Source organism: Carassius gibelio, chromosome B6, assembly GCF_023724105.1.
Source record: "Carassius gibelio isolate Cgi1373 ecotype wild population from Czech Republic chromosome B6, carGib1.2-hapl.c, whole genome shotgun sequence".
Taxonomy (NCBI): Eukaryota; Metazoa; Chordata; class Actinopteri; order Cypriniformes; family Cyprinidae; genus Carassius; species Carassius gibelio.
This window is the reverse complement of record NC_068401.1, coordinates 1,122,153-1,137,561: the sequence shown is the minus strand read 5'-3', so window position 1 is coordinate 1,137,561 and position 15,409 is coordinate 1,122,153. Positions and strand designations below refer to the sequence as shown.

Sequence of the window (15,409 nt, the reverse complement as noted above, 5' to 3'; positions counted from 1 at the left end):
GCTCTGTTTTATTTCGTGAAACCTTGCTACATTTATGAAATAACCGTTTTATGAAAGCGATAAGCCTCGTGAAGCCGTGGTTTACAGTGAATTTATAACAGCTATAGGAGGTTTTAGGCACGGCTTTTTGGGGCTTATTGTTCTAATTTAACACACACTTAATTTCTTCAGACTCAGCTGATGTGAGACTCCTCATCTGCGTCTGATGAGTGAATGATAACGACGAGTGCTCACTGTCTGGCGGAGGCATCCCGCGGTGTCCCATCATGCCGTGCGGCGGCCGCATGTAAGGGTCCATACAGGCTCCTGCGGTCACTGAGGGGTTAAACATCTCTCTGCTGTTGTCGCTGTAGAGCGATCGCACTGAACGAGCCAGTCTGCACACACAAACACATGCACTATTAGTTATTATACAGAGAATAGTTTTTAAAAATGATACATATCCACATACTTCAATCCATTGTTATTTATACAAAATAAAATATATTAATAAAAATAAATGCATGCATTTAGTGACATGTGACCAAGTATTATAAACCGTACCCAGAATTAGTGCTTTGCATTTATCCACGTGCGCACACACACACACATACTGTAAACACACACACACACACACACTGTGAACACACTGGAAAGTACTTCCAGAGAGTAGAAGAAAATTTAATAGTTTTAACACACACACACACACACACACAGACACAGACACACACACACAGACATATATATATATAAAGTAATATAATAAAGCAGACATATACATTCATACATAATATATTTGAGTTTCACTTTATGAGCACAAGCACTAAAGATGACTGACTTGGTACTAGATAAAGTGGAGAACATTAGTGAGGGTTAATTGTGATTCCTGCATAGGGCCACTAGGAGGCGCCACTTCCTTCAGCTTTTCTTCAGAGTACCATCAGGAAAGACTAGAAGCACATCACTGGGAATCCCCAACATTCCTCCACTTTCCTCTTTCTTCACCTTCCCATCTCATCTCTTCTGTCTCTGTCTGTGGTGTTCGGTGACCGTGGTCTCTGTAATTCCTCTGAACCCTGGGTGTGTGTGTGTTTGTGTGTGTGTGTGGGTGGGTGTGTGTGTGTGTGTTCCAGCACTTTAATCTCCTCACACTAATCTCTCTCTCTCTCTCTCTCTCTCTTGTAAAGATTGCTTGACGTTTTTGTAAAAGACTATTCTATTAAGATCTGACTGTTTTTTGGTTTTTACGACTGAATAAAGTAGTTGTACTAAATTCAATTCTGTCTCTCTGAGGAAACCTGAGTCTGGTTTGGTCAGTCATGCGGAGAGTTTCTGCTTTCTGACCAGTAATAAGCAGCTGTGAGAGAGAAAACGGCCGAGAGACACAGAGAAGCTCAGAGAGAGAGAGAGAGAAAGAGGCTCAACATGGGTGGCATTCAGCAGGAGGCGGAGCCAGAGACAGGATCTGACCTCATCATTAATAAACATCATTTACCTCAAAAGAGACTAAATTAACCCCAGCATGATGGCTAGAAAACTACTAGATTTCATATTTCTAATCCAATAAGGTCTAATACTTGACAATTACCTTGAAAAATACCAGCCATAAATAAATCAAAATAATTAATAAATATGAATCAAAATAATAAGCAACGGTGTTGTAGTTCCTTAAAAAAAGTAATAATTAATATTAAAAAATTTTTTTTCCTGATTGGCTAATTTCATTTTGAGCCAAAACATTTTTTTTGTTCACTTAATATATTAACCCATGGATTCCCAAACGTTTGAACTGTCTGAAACCAAAACTTTTATTTGAATTACACCTGAGATTTTAGGTTAATATTTCAATAATTCAAGTTTAACACCTTATTCATATGGTCTCTGACATTGTTAATGTCCATATTAAACAACAAATAATATATTAAATATACTATTATATTTTAATAATATATTCTATAATTAATCATTCAAATAAATCAATATTATTACATTTATTTGCTTTTGTCTTAAAAATAATTCATTCAAAGTTAAATTTTTTTGATTGAAGCGATTGTTAACTTTTCATCAACTCACAAACCCTAGTTTTGGAAACCTGTGCATAATTCCAGCAAAAGCATCATTTTTTTGTAACAGAAATCAAATTAGTTTGTGTCTCACACTTAACCGGTTTTGTCTGTTTTTTGACTGTTTTTGCTCTACCTGTGCGTTCATGTGGAGGACGGCTGATAGGAATCAGATGTGTTGGAGTGTGGGATTGTGGGTAATGTGAGTGATCGTACCCTCGGCTCGGCTGGTTGGCGGTGTTGTTGTAGTGGCACAGCCCCTGATGTGGCTGCATATCCACTGGCATTGAGACGCACACACCCACTACAGCCACAGACCTCTGCAGGAACACACACACACACACACGACAGTGTTAGACCCGATGCAACACACACAGCACAGCTCATGCACACTGAGCTTCATAACACTGTGTGTTTTCATCATGCACCTTTCTTTAAAGTCAGTAGGAGCATATTAAAACAACATGGTTTGAGTACCAACATACTAGCATTTTAAATAAACAACATTTTTCTAGAATAGATATGCAATATGCACACTGCCATGCAAGCATATGTGTGTGTGTGCTTGTGTGTGTGCGTGTGAAAGTGTATATCTGGTAATGTGTGCTAATGAGTTTGAGGTGCTAAACAGAGATCTTGTATGAAGCCGCAGCTGCCCGACCCAATAAATAGCACGAGGGAGGTCCACACACACACACACACACACACACACACACACACACACACAGCACATATGGACACACACCTGTCAGAACTCACAGGGATGACAGGGACAAAAATGTCACTGTGTGACCATCAGTCAGCTGAAAAATAACCTGACAAACAGGTCAATTTGTTTGTATTTTATTTTTTAATTATATATATATATATATATATATATATATTGTTTTCATATTTTAACAATTAGTTTTAATTATTTATTTATTTTTAATTATGGTTTTACTTTTATTGACATTTTAACTTTATGCACAGACAGATGCATTTATGCAAAGCAAAAATTATTCACAAATTCTCTGGGAATATGCACATGCAGTGCTCTTCCTTTTAAGCTACAAGATAATTTATACATATATTATATGCATATATATAAAAAACTGGTAGAGAAACCCTGTCCAACAAGCTGTCCCAAGCAAACATGATGCTGCATGTTTCCAGCCACAAGCCGGTCTCATGTCAGAGTGACGCAGTGTTTGGATTCTAGACCAATGAGATTTCACGGTGGGCGGGGCTACACAGAACAACATCAACACAGAAATAAAAAACACAAATCACTTGTTCCTATTTAGGACAAAACTCAGATTGAGTTTGAGGCTGTATAGAATTGAATATGTATATGAATCAAGGCTGCATAAAAGTGACAGTGAAGACATTTATAAACTTCCAAAACTTTATTTCTATTTCAAACAAATGCTGTTTTTTTTTTTTAATTCCGTTCATCTATGAATCCTGAAAAATAAAATGCATGACAGTTTCCACAAAAATATTGTGCAGCACAACTGTGTTCAACACTAATAATAAGAAGAAATGTTTCTCGAGCAGTAAATCATCATATTATTCTGATTTCTGAAGATCATGTGACACTGAAGACTGGAGGAATGATGCTGGAAATACAGCGGAGCATCACAGAAATAAATTACACTTTAACACAGATTCACACAGAAAACAGATGATTTAAATTACAATAATATTTCACTATTTTTACTGTATTTCTGATAAATGACAAATAAATACATCTCTGGTGAGCAGAAGAGACTTCTTTCAGAAGCATTCAAATCAGACTGATTGCTAGTTTTGGTAGTTCCTCTTTCCTGTGTAAAATCTGTTGGGGTCTTTCAGCAGACAGACTGTAAAAGGGTGTAAAAGAGTCTCGCACGGCCTCATCTGCAACAGCTTTCCTCTCTCTCTCTCTCTCTCTCTCTCTCTGTCGAGGTGGGTGTTCTGGCTGTTATGTCTCGGAGAGGATAATAGCAGCTCTAATGCAGCCAGCCGTTCCTGATTTGGCCCAAAACGAGAGGAATGGGCCGGGTTTGAGATCGGACCAACCACAGCCAGATTCCACCTCTGTTTCTTCTCCTCCGTCTCTCTCAGTATCGCTGTTTTTCTTCAGTGGTTAACTTTGTTTTCATAACCCTGACTCAAACAGCCCTCGACATATTCTTCATTCAGTTATTCCCTCGGAGGCACAACAACCTGTTTACTAACCTACAGCTAGCTACTTCATTTGCCAACAACATAATTTTACATACATATATATATATATATATATATATATATATATATATATAAAGAGAGAGATTAAAAATTAATATTCAAAATAATGAATTTTCTTCTATTGAGCTGCTTTACAGCTGAAGTCATTTCACAGCTGATTAAATTTATAACACTTATTTTCCTTTTTTTTGTGTGAAGCTGCTTTGAAATAATCTGTATGATATAAATCGCTGTATAAATAATAAAAGTGAGTTGATTTGACCTGAGATAGACGCAGAGATGAAATATGTGGCGTGAGTTAATATCTCACAAAAGCATTAATGTAATTGCATGAATGCCAGATTGTTGCAGCGAATGTCGCAAGAAAGATTCTTTTGGAATGAAATCGTTCCGCTGTCGTCATGGCAACCGGAATCTGTTTAAAGGAAACTTCAGTGAAAAGGGCGTCTTCTTTTTCTAGCTTTTTCCTAGCTGCTAGTCTCTCTCTCTCTCTCTCTCTCTCTCTCCATCCATACCTGTGGTTTCCCCAAACCTCACACCTCCGTCTGCTCTCCCTCTCCTTATTTACACATTACTTGTCTTTTCTTCTGGGTGAAGAAGTGAAGCGGTTTCACCAACCAACTCACAGCTGCTGAACACACTTGTACTTGCTTACCTTCTCTCTCTCTCTCTCTCTCTCTCTCTCTCTCTCTCTCTCTCTCTCTCTCACACACACACACACACACACACACACTCACTGTCTCTTCCTCTATGACCAGTCTTTCCCAGAATAGCATCTTCTAAAGCCTCATAACAGCAGCAAAGTTCCTGTGACCACAAGGATTATGTGTAAAATAGAGAATATAATCACCATGAGCAGCCCTACTGGTGTGTGTGTGTGTGTTGGTCAAGTCATTCATGACTGGTACTGGCCCACCCATAACACCCTATCAACTGCACAGCAACACCCTGGCAACCAACCAGAACACCTGAGCTGCAAAAACAACTAATTGTTTTTTTTTATGCATCAAGTGTTTTTTTTTATGCTTAAAACGACAATCAAAAAATATTCAGTTAGTGGTGTGAGAAAAATTATATTATTTATATTAATCTATAATGAATTAGGGCTGTCAAAATGGTTGAAAAACTCAATTTGTCTTTTGCCTTCTCTTTTGAGGCCACAAGAGGGTGCATCAAGCAAAATATCACTAATGCACATTCATTCAAAGCAATAAAATAACACGACTACTTAATGTTTAAAATAATGTATATAAACCATATTTATAATTAAGTTGCTTAATAAGAAACAGCATCATCATTTCCGCAATATTTTGGAAGAACAACAGAGCAGTAACTGGATATATTTAAAAAATAAAAAAAAGGAAGACGGAAAATGGAGCGTAGCTGGAAGAAAACAAGACTAGAGGTATTTCGTATTGCTTGGCGGGAAAGTAACCTATCCTACAGAAAACCATTAAAAACTGCTAGATCTGATTACTTTTCGTCTCTTTTAGAAGATAACAAACATAAAACCAGGTATTTAATTCAATACAGTGGCTAAATTAACGAAAAATAAAGCATCAACAAGTGTTTACATTGACCAACATCACAGCAATAATGACTTTATGAACTACTTTACTTCTAAAATCGATACTATTAGAGATAAAATTGCAACCATTCAGCCGTCAGCTACAGTTTCGCATCAGACAGGCCACTATAGACCCCCTGAGGAACAGTTCCACTCATTCTCTACTATAGGAGAGGAAGAATTGTATAAACTTGCTAAATCATCTAAACCAACAACATGTATGTTAGACCCTATACCATCTAAGCTCCTAAAAGAGGTGCTTCCAGAAGTCATAGATCCTCTTCTGACTATTATTAATTCCTCATTGTCATTAGGATATTAGGAGCCTCTCATCAAAGAAACACAACTTGACCCCAGAGAACTAGTTAATTATAGACCAATCTCGAATCTCCCTTATGGTATACTCACAATTATATTCCTTCTTAGAGAAAAATAGTATATGTGAGGATTTCCAGTCAGGATTTAAACCGTATCATAGTACTGCGACTGCTCTCCTTAGAGTTACAAATGATCTGCTCTTATCATCTGATCGTGGGTGTATCTCTCTATTAGTTTTATTGGATCTTAGTGCTCCGTTTGACACAATTGACCACAGCATTCTTTTGCATAGACTAGAACACTTTGTTGGCATTAATGGAAGTGCATTAGCATGGTTTAAATTGTACTTATATTCACAAGTGCAGTATGGAGTACCTCAAGGCTCAGTACTAGGGCCGTTACTCTTCACGCTTTATATGTTACCCTTGGGAGATATCATCAGGAAACATGGTGTTAGCTTTTACTGTTATGCTGATGATACTCAGCTCTATATTTCTTCTTGGCCCAGCGAAACACACCAATTTGAAAAACTAACAGAATGCATAGTCGATATAAAAAACTGGATGACGAGTCATTTCTTACTGCTAAATTCTGAAAAAAAAACCAGAGGTGTTAATTATAGGACGTAAAAACTCCACTTGTAATAACCTAGAACACTGTCTAAGACTTGATGGCTGCTCTGTCAATACTTCGTCATCAGTTAGGAACCTAGGTGTGCTATTTGATCGCAATCTTTCCTTAGAAAGCCACGTTTCTAGCATTTGTAAAACTGCATTTTTCCATCTCAAAAATATATCTAAATTACGGCCTATGCTCTCAATGTCAAATGCAGAAATGTTAATCCATGCATTTATGACCTCAAGGTTAGATTATTGTAATGCTTTATTGGGTGGTTGTTCTGCACGCTTAGTAAACAAACTAATTTATGCATTTAGCAAACGCTTTTATCCAAAGCGACTAACAGTGCATTCAGGCTAACATTTTTTTTGCCTTTTTTTTTGAAAATAAAAATTAATATCTATGCAGCTCCAGGAATTCATCTTGATTTGCGAAAGCTTAGATATTTGTACAGGAAAACAAGACTTGCAACCACCAAAATCTGGATAGCAACACCTTGGCAGCCACCCACAACATCATGGCAACGAGTTTTCCACATACAAGCATCACTTCCATCTTGAGGAAATGTCAATCTGGTTTTTAAACAGCTGTGAACTCTTACTGTAAACAAACACGCAGCAATCACAGCAGTTACTGGAAACATGACCACCAGGAATCCAGCAGAGCCAATCATCAAACAGAGCCTAGCACACACGACTACTGACTCTACACAACTACACAAACACACACGAGCCGTCTAAACAGACCCACAACACTGATTATTACACACATACACAAAGTGTCAGGATTTCACTCATTAGATACAAAATACCAAGTGTCATTAGAAGCACAAAAACACTTCAGAAGCAGAAGTTTGTATCGGTTTGATTAAAGCAAGGAATAAGACGACAGCAGTTGATGAAATGATTAAAAAGCACTGAAGGAAAGTGATGCGACTGATGAAGATCCGGCAGTTTCTGCGTGTGAGGATGAGCTCGTTGTGTGGTCCTGGATCAGAACTCATTCATTACACTGCGATAAAGTCATACAGAGTGTTTATACACATGTGCAAATCATCTGTAAGGACATGTGTGTGTGTGTGTGTGTGTGTGTGAGAGAGAGAGAATCTGTTCAGTGTTCAATGTGACTGGACCCGAGCCCAACATCACAGACTCTCTCTGTAACAAACAAACTCTAAGATATGAATTCCTTGCATTTCTGAAAATCATTTCACATACACACTTTGTTTGGTATTTGTAAACTTCACAGTTCAACAATGGTGACAAAACTGTATTATATTATTTCATTTCAACATTTCAACATCGACATTTGTCATGTATTACATGCTTCTATATATATATATATATATATATATATATATATATATATATATATATATATATATATATATATATATATATATATGTATTTTTTTATTTTGGGAAAAAATTTCCATTTTAATGTTTTTTTTTTTTTTTTACATCTTCAGAAAATATTTGTAGTTAAAGTTCAGTTGCATTAGATTATATTAAATCTGCAGTTGCTCTAAATTAAACATGAAAATTAATATTTCAGTACAGTCAGTGTGCTACTGCAGATTATAAATTAACATAAATAATTTTAAACAATAATATTATATTTTAAATAAATATATATTTTTTATTGGATAAAAATATAATAATTTGTAATATATATATATATATATATATATATATATATATTTTTTTTTTTTTCAATATTTGTAGTTGAAGTGCAGTCGCATTAGTCAGATTTCAGAAATGAAAATTTCACTACTGTCAGTGTGCTACTATAAAATTACAGTAACAGCATCCAGGCCTGTTCTTATGTGATTAAACCACATGAAATCCTTCCAGAAACTATCCACACAGAGTCTGATGACTAATTATCTCAAATATATTTGCATAGGAACGTGTAAACTATGTTGGACTGAGCGATCTCTCTTCAACGAGAACATTCATTTGTTCGCCACACTTCAGCTCCTTCTTTCAGGCGGAGAAAAAGCTTTTGTTTTCTCGCTGTACGGAGCCCAGGAGCTCTAAACTGAACCGCTCACACAACAGCTCTGTCATCGAGGGCCATTTACATAACTAAACACTAACAAGTGAGCACATCGACTCACTGAGACACAGAGACAGAGAGAGACGAGAACTAGACGAGTGTGAGCTGTTCTCAAGCTCAGTGTACTGTGTGTGTGTGTGGCCTGTGCCTCAGCGATTCACTGATCATATCACACACACACACACACACACACACACAGGCTGCCAGCTCTCAACACCCAATGGCAGATAACAGCCTCACATCTACATAAAGAGCACAGAAAGACTTCAGAAGAGTTACACTAACACCAATCACAGTCCAGAGTTACGAAGATAAATTCATAAAATATTTAAAATAATACATATTATTCATAAATAATATTAAACTTTGCATTTATAAATAATTAAATATTAATATAAATATTATCTATAAATAAGTGTTTATCATAAACTAAAACTAAAATAAAATTAATAAAAATATAAAATCTTAATTGAAATTAAGCTGAAATAAATTACAAACCTAAATATTTTAACAACCACCGATATACGTTTTAGTTGAATTATTAAAATTACTAACTGAAACAAAAACAAAAAAAAACTAAGACAGAAACAGAAATAATCATTACCAAATAACATATAACATTTATTTATACAAACTATATACATGTCACGGTTTTACGCTGCCTGAAGGAATACGGAGTCGAGGATAAACGGAATAAGGCTTTTAATGTATCCAACACAGGGGACATCCAACATGGAGCACAGAGGTAGACACACGTAAGTAGCAAGTGAAGACCCGACAAAACAGAACTGAAAGGACAAGGCTTAAATACAAAGGATAATGGGAAAACACAGGTGGATGGAATAACTAAATTAACAGGGACATGGAACACATGAGGAAGAGAATAGACACACCTGGGAACTAATCAAACCAAACACGGAAGACAGAAACTGGGTCACAGGGGCAAAAACACTAAATGAGTCCAGGTGTGTGACAATACATTTATATAATTAAAAATATTAATAAAAACGATATAGTAAATAAATCATAATAAAATAAACATTTGTAACCACACACACACACACACACACATATATATGTTATATATATATATATATATATATATATATATATATATATATATATATATATATATATATATATATATATATATATATATATATATTCACAGACATAGAAAAGAGAAAGTATGTTGAGGGATAGTTCACATAAAAATAAAAATAATTCTGTCATTAACTCTTTCCCCAGCAGCATTTTTGAAAAAGGTTTACAGCCACCCGCAGCAATTTTGGTGATTTTCACTAAAATTACAGTACATTTTGCTGTATGACTATTTTAATATGCAATACACTAAATAAAGATCAAAGCATCTACTTTTAAAAACTTTTTATTCTAGCTTAAAGCATTCTTTTTTTAGTAGGTTTCATTAAAATTAATAGTTTTGAGCAAAAAGGTGAGAAAATATTTTTTTTATCCAAAACTACATCTGGATAATATTGAGTATGATTTTCAAAGTGTAAACCCTGGAAATCGCTTCCATCAACACCTCCAAAGCTTGCACAAACATATAGCACTTCCTCAACATTTTATTCCATAACATTATGCAGTTTTCATTTTTATGCTTTCTATTGCTGATGACCGCATTATTTATTTATTTATAATATGCATCTGTTTACATGAGATATCACTGTTTCTCCATCAGAGAGCTCTCGGAGTTCATCAGAAACATCTTAATTTGTGTTCTGGAGATGAACGAAGATGTTTAAAATGACACGAGGGTGAGTAATTAATGCCTGAATTAGATTTTTTGGGTGAACTAACCCTTTAATGATGTTATTTGTCAAGGTAAAGCTTGAATTCTCCAGACTGGAGCAGCTGTGAGTCAGAACATTCTCAGACAGACAGAAAGAGAGAGAGAGAGAGAGAGAGAGAGAGAGAGAGAAAGAGAGAGAGAGAGAGAATCCAAAGAAAGGAAAACTTCAAGTGATCTTAAGAAAATAAGGAGGCGCAGAGCTGAACATGAGATGGAAAAAATGTGGGAGCAGGAAGTTGGCAGCAGAGTGAGTGTGTGAGTCTGACTGTGTGTGGCATTGAGACGCCCTCCAGCTCCACTCCACCACTACACACACACACACACACACACACATGCACACAGATACACACACACACACACGCATACACACACACACACACACACACACACCATCAAACACACACACACAGATACACTCTCAAACACACACTCTTTCTCTCTCAAATACACTCTCACACACACACACACAGATACACTCTTAAACACACACACACAGCCACACACACACTGTCTCACAAACACACACACACTCTCAAACACACACGCACACAGACACACACGCACACAAACACACAGACACACACACGTCTGTTTCAGTAAATTGTGGGGACTTTTACATAGATTCCTATCAGTTTTAATCTGACCAAATTATATTTTCTCTCCCCTAAGAACCCTAATTAATAAACATCATTTACTCGGGATGCACCATAATAGATTCTTGCCGATATCCGATATACCGATAATTTTCAACTCATTCTGGCCGACAGTCGATGTATAATAACTTTTTAATTTTGGTTAGTTTTTAACAATAACTTATTTGTTAAATTAATGAATATAAATAATATGCACTTTAAAATGACATTGAATACTTGAAAATAATAACAAATAAACTCTATATTAATCACTGCATTTGTTTTAAGAAAGATCCAGTGGCAACCCTAACATTCTATTTTATGATTTAACATTTGTAAATGTTCTAAAGCAAAAGAGTTTGAACAATTCTTAAAATATTTTTTCACTCATAATAAAAATAATAAAATAATATAATACGTTAATGAATACATCGGTATATATTAAATTATTAAATTTAAGTCTCATGTTTGTCATTTTTTTTTGTTCATGTAAGATAAAGCTATAGCATATGATTTTATGACATCAATAACTGCTTTATTTAATCAGAAACACAGTCTAAATATTATTTTTATAGTTTGCTTTCATTTTATTAGAAGTAGGCCAACAGTGCCCACTACGAAATTAAAACTCCTTACAGAGAGGGCTTTAGGACCCGGGGGAGTCTGCTATCGCTGGTGCTGTCGCTTTTGTTTTCATGCAATAAAAGAACAACAAAAACAATTATAAAAACAAAGTACGAACAAAAGACAATAAAGGTCACATGCAACAATAAAAATTATACTATGTTATCTTATAAGACTTACACCATAAAAGTGTCTTAAATGCAACAGGATTATTAGAGTTTCTTAAAGAGTTTACATACACATCAAACGCTTTCCAGAAAATAAAAAAGTAAGGAGTTTTCTTTTAAAAATTACATCTGTGAACGTAAATTTGAGCAAGAAATAGCAATAGATTAATAATAAATTTGCAGTGAAAAGGGTCTAAATTCAAAGAGTAACAATATATATATATATTATTTTACACCAAAACTGTTTGCATTTATGAAAATATACATATATATATAACGCACCCAACAAAATTACTAAGAAGTACTAAAACTGTAACTAAAAAACTGAAAATCTAAACGACTGAAAAACAATAATAAACACTATAACATAATAATGCTGTACTAAATTACATAAACTAATTCCAAACAAGAAACGTTACGCTACTTTATCGTAACGATAAGAAACGATACTTTATATAAAATAAGATGCGACACTGAAGAATGATATTGTGGTATAAAAGAAGTTCACAAAGATGAGTGCAATTTGGACGAGGCCTTCTTAAACTCTTTATTTATTAGTTTGAGTAACACTTCAAATTCAAATGTACTAAACAATGCCATAGCAACCACTCAGAACACCCTAGCAACCAGCTGTAAAATCTTCTGCACGTGTCTGATGAAGATTTCTAGCACTGATCTCATCAGTACAGGTCCCACGTCTCTCTCTCTCTCTCTCTCTCTCTCTCTCTCTCTCAGGATTTAAAGAGGGTCACCCCACAGAAACAGGTTCCTGCCACCCGATCCCAAAGGGTCATCCGCTATTTCCTCTTTCATTAGCTCACAAAGATCTGGAGGAGGTTAAACTCTCTTCTACCTGACGAGCGCCAGCATGTACAGATAAGAGCGAGCGAGCGAGGGCTCTCGAGTCGCCGGCTGTAGGGCTCTTGGGAAGCTTGTCTTGTAATTGAATCAATTGTTGACCTCCTGTTCAAACCGGCCGAGCTGCTCGGAGAGGAGAGCCTGTGGAATAATAAACTCTCTCTCTCTCTCTCTCTCTCTGTGTGTGTGTAGTGGGTTGCGCTCGCCCCTCCCCTCCGCTCTGATTGTGCTGTGAGTCAAAGGCCGTGATTTAGGGGGAGCTGTTCAATCCCTTCACTTTCTCCGCCTTCTGCTTTCTCTCTCTTTCATTCCTCCTTTTGTTGCAGCGTGGGATGAATTCTGATCCTCCGTCTCACCTTCACACTGTTTGTCTGTCTGCTTTACCATCATCACAAACACCACTCAACATCCATCAGGGAGTCTGATCAATCAGTGTTCACAAAACACACTGCAAATACTTCATTTGATTCCAACTGATACAGTCATCTACATTTGATTCAGAATGGACTGTGCAAACTAAATCTGAATCAAACTGATTCAGTCATCTACATTTGATTCAGAATGGACTGTGCAAACTAAATCTGAATCAAACTGATTCAGTCATCTACATTTGATTCAGAATGAACTGTGCAAACTAAATCTGAATCAAACTGATTCAGTAATCTACATTTGATTCAGAATGGACTGTGCAAACTAAATCTGAATCAAACTGATTCAGTCATCTACATTTGATTCAGAATGAACTGTGCAAACTAAATCTGAATCAAACTGATTCAGTCATCTACATTTGATTCAGAATGGACTGTGCAAACTAAACCTGAATCAAACTGATTCAGTCATCTACATTTGATTCAGAATGGACTGTGCAAACTAAATCTGAATCAAACTGATTCAGTCATCTACATTTGATTCAGAATGGACTGTGCAAACTAAGTCTGAATCAAACTGATTCAGTCATCTACATTTGATTCAGAATGGACTGTGTAAACTAAATCTGAATCAAACTGATTCAGTCATCTACATTTGATTCAGAATGGACTGTGCAAACTAAATCTGAATCAAACTGATTCAGTCATCTACATTTGATTCAGAATGGACTGTGCAAACTAAATCTGAATCAAACTGATTCAATCATCTACATTTGATTCAGAATGGACTGTGCAAACTAAATCTGAATCAAACTGATTCAGTCATCTACATTTGATTCAGAATGGACTGTGCAAACTAAATCTGAATCAAACTGATTCAGTCATCTACATTTGGTTAGGGATGAGCTGATATTATTACATTTGATTCAGTCAAATTAATTTGATTCAGGCGTATACATTTGATTAAGGCTGATTTGAATTGATTCAGTCATTTCAAGTTGATTCTTAAATGTAACTGAAGTCAAGTCTATCATATCAATTTGATTCAGTTTGAACTGATCGAATTTGATTCCAACTGATTCGGTCATTCGATTTGATTCAGATTAACTCGGTTCCATCAGATTTGATTCAGTCATGTCAGTTTGATTCCAACTGAATCAACTGTACTAAACGTCATTTCAACTGATTCAGTCATTTTGATTCAGAATCATTTATAATAAATTTATTTTGATTTAAAATGATTCAAATCAAATTATTCAGTTCAACTGATTTAATTCACATAAATTCAGGTTAAATTGATTACGCTTCATTTGAATTGATTCGGTCAATGCAAAACACTGAATATTTTTAGACTAATGATTTGAACTGACTCAGCGATCTATGATTACCGAAGTAGCATTTTTCCTATTAAATGCTATAATTGACATTTACATTCATGCATTTGGCAGACACATGCATTTTTTTTTTTCAAAAGCGATATTGCATTCGATTATTTTAATAATTTTACTTACATTTTGTCATTTAGCAGGTGCTTTTAATAAATGAGGACAACAGAAGCAATCGAATTTTGGCTAAATACAATTTTATTTAGCTTTGATATTGCGCAATGACAAGAAATTAATTATATTTAAGTATGTATTGATTATTTCATTAATTAAACAAATCAATCATATAAGTCGATTTATATTAGTAATTAATCATAAACAAGGTTTGAACAATATTCAAGTCATGCATAGATTAATGCTATTTGCAGATAAGTTGTGCATGTATGTTAAAATAGTTTTACAAAATATTTACAAAAATCTGTATTAAAAAATAAAAAATAAAAGTGGTGCATTAACCAAGTAGAAAGCTAAAACATCCCATGATTTAATAAAAAAAAGAAAAGAAAAAGTACTGTTTTTCAAAGGCTATTATTTCATACTTGATAAATAACTAACTTGCAGCTGTCCTCTATATTTCATTTTAGGATTTATTGTATGATCCCCATGACAAAACTGTTCTGGAGTCAGTCACAACAGCCAGCGGTGTATAAATGAGCCGGGGTCGGTCTGAAGGAGCGCAGAGGGTTCTTCAGTCCCTCTCTGGATCCTCTCCTGAAGTGTTTGTTGGGAAATCCTGAGTAAATCACAG

At 35.3% G+C, this 15,409-nt stretch overlaps 1 protein-coding gene across 2 annotated transcripts in view; it reads right to left on the bottom strand.

The window, feature by feature from the left end:
- Positions 1-15,409, bottom strand: part of LOC127960060 (zinc finger protein GLI1) — a 45,798-nt gene that overhangs the window by 12,800 nt on the left and 17,589 nt on the right. Inside the window, exons 2-3 of one of the 2 annotated variants that reach the window (XM_052559600.1) lie at positions 2,259-2,362; positions 235-377 (exon numbers count right to left, since the gene is read on the bottom strand). In XM_052559600.1, the coding sequence (XP_052415560.1) occupies positions 235-377; positions 2,259-2,329 (214 nt within the window). In that variant the 5' untranslated portion in view covers positions 2,330-2,362. The remainder of the gene's footprint in view (positions 1-234; positions 378-2,258; positions 2,363-15,409) is intronic. The other variant, XM_052559601.1, reaches the window with a different exon arrangement.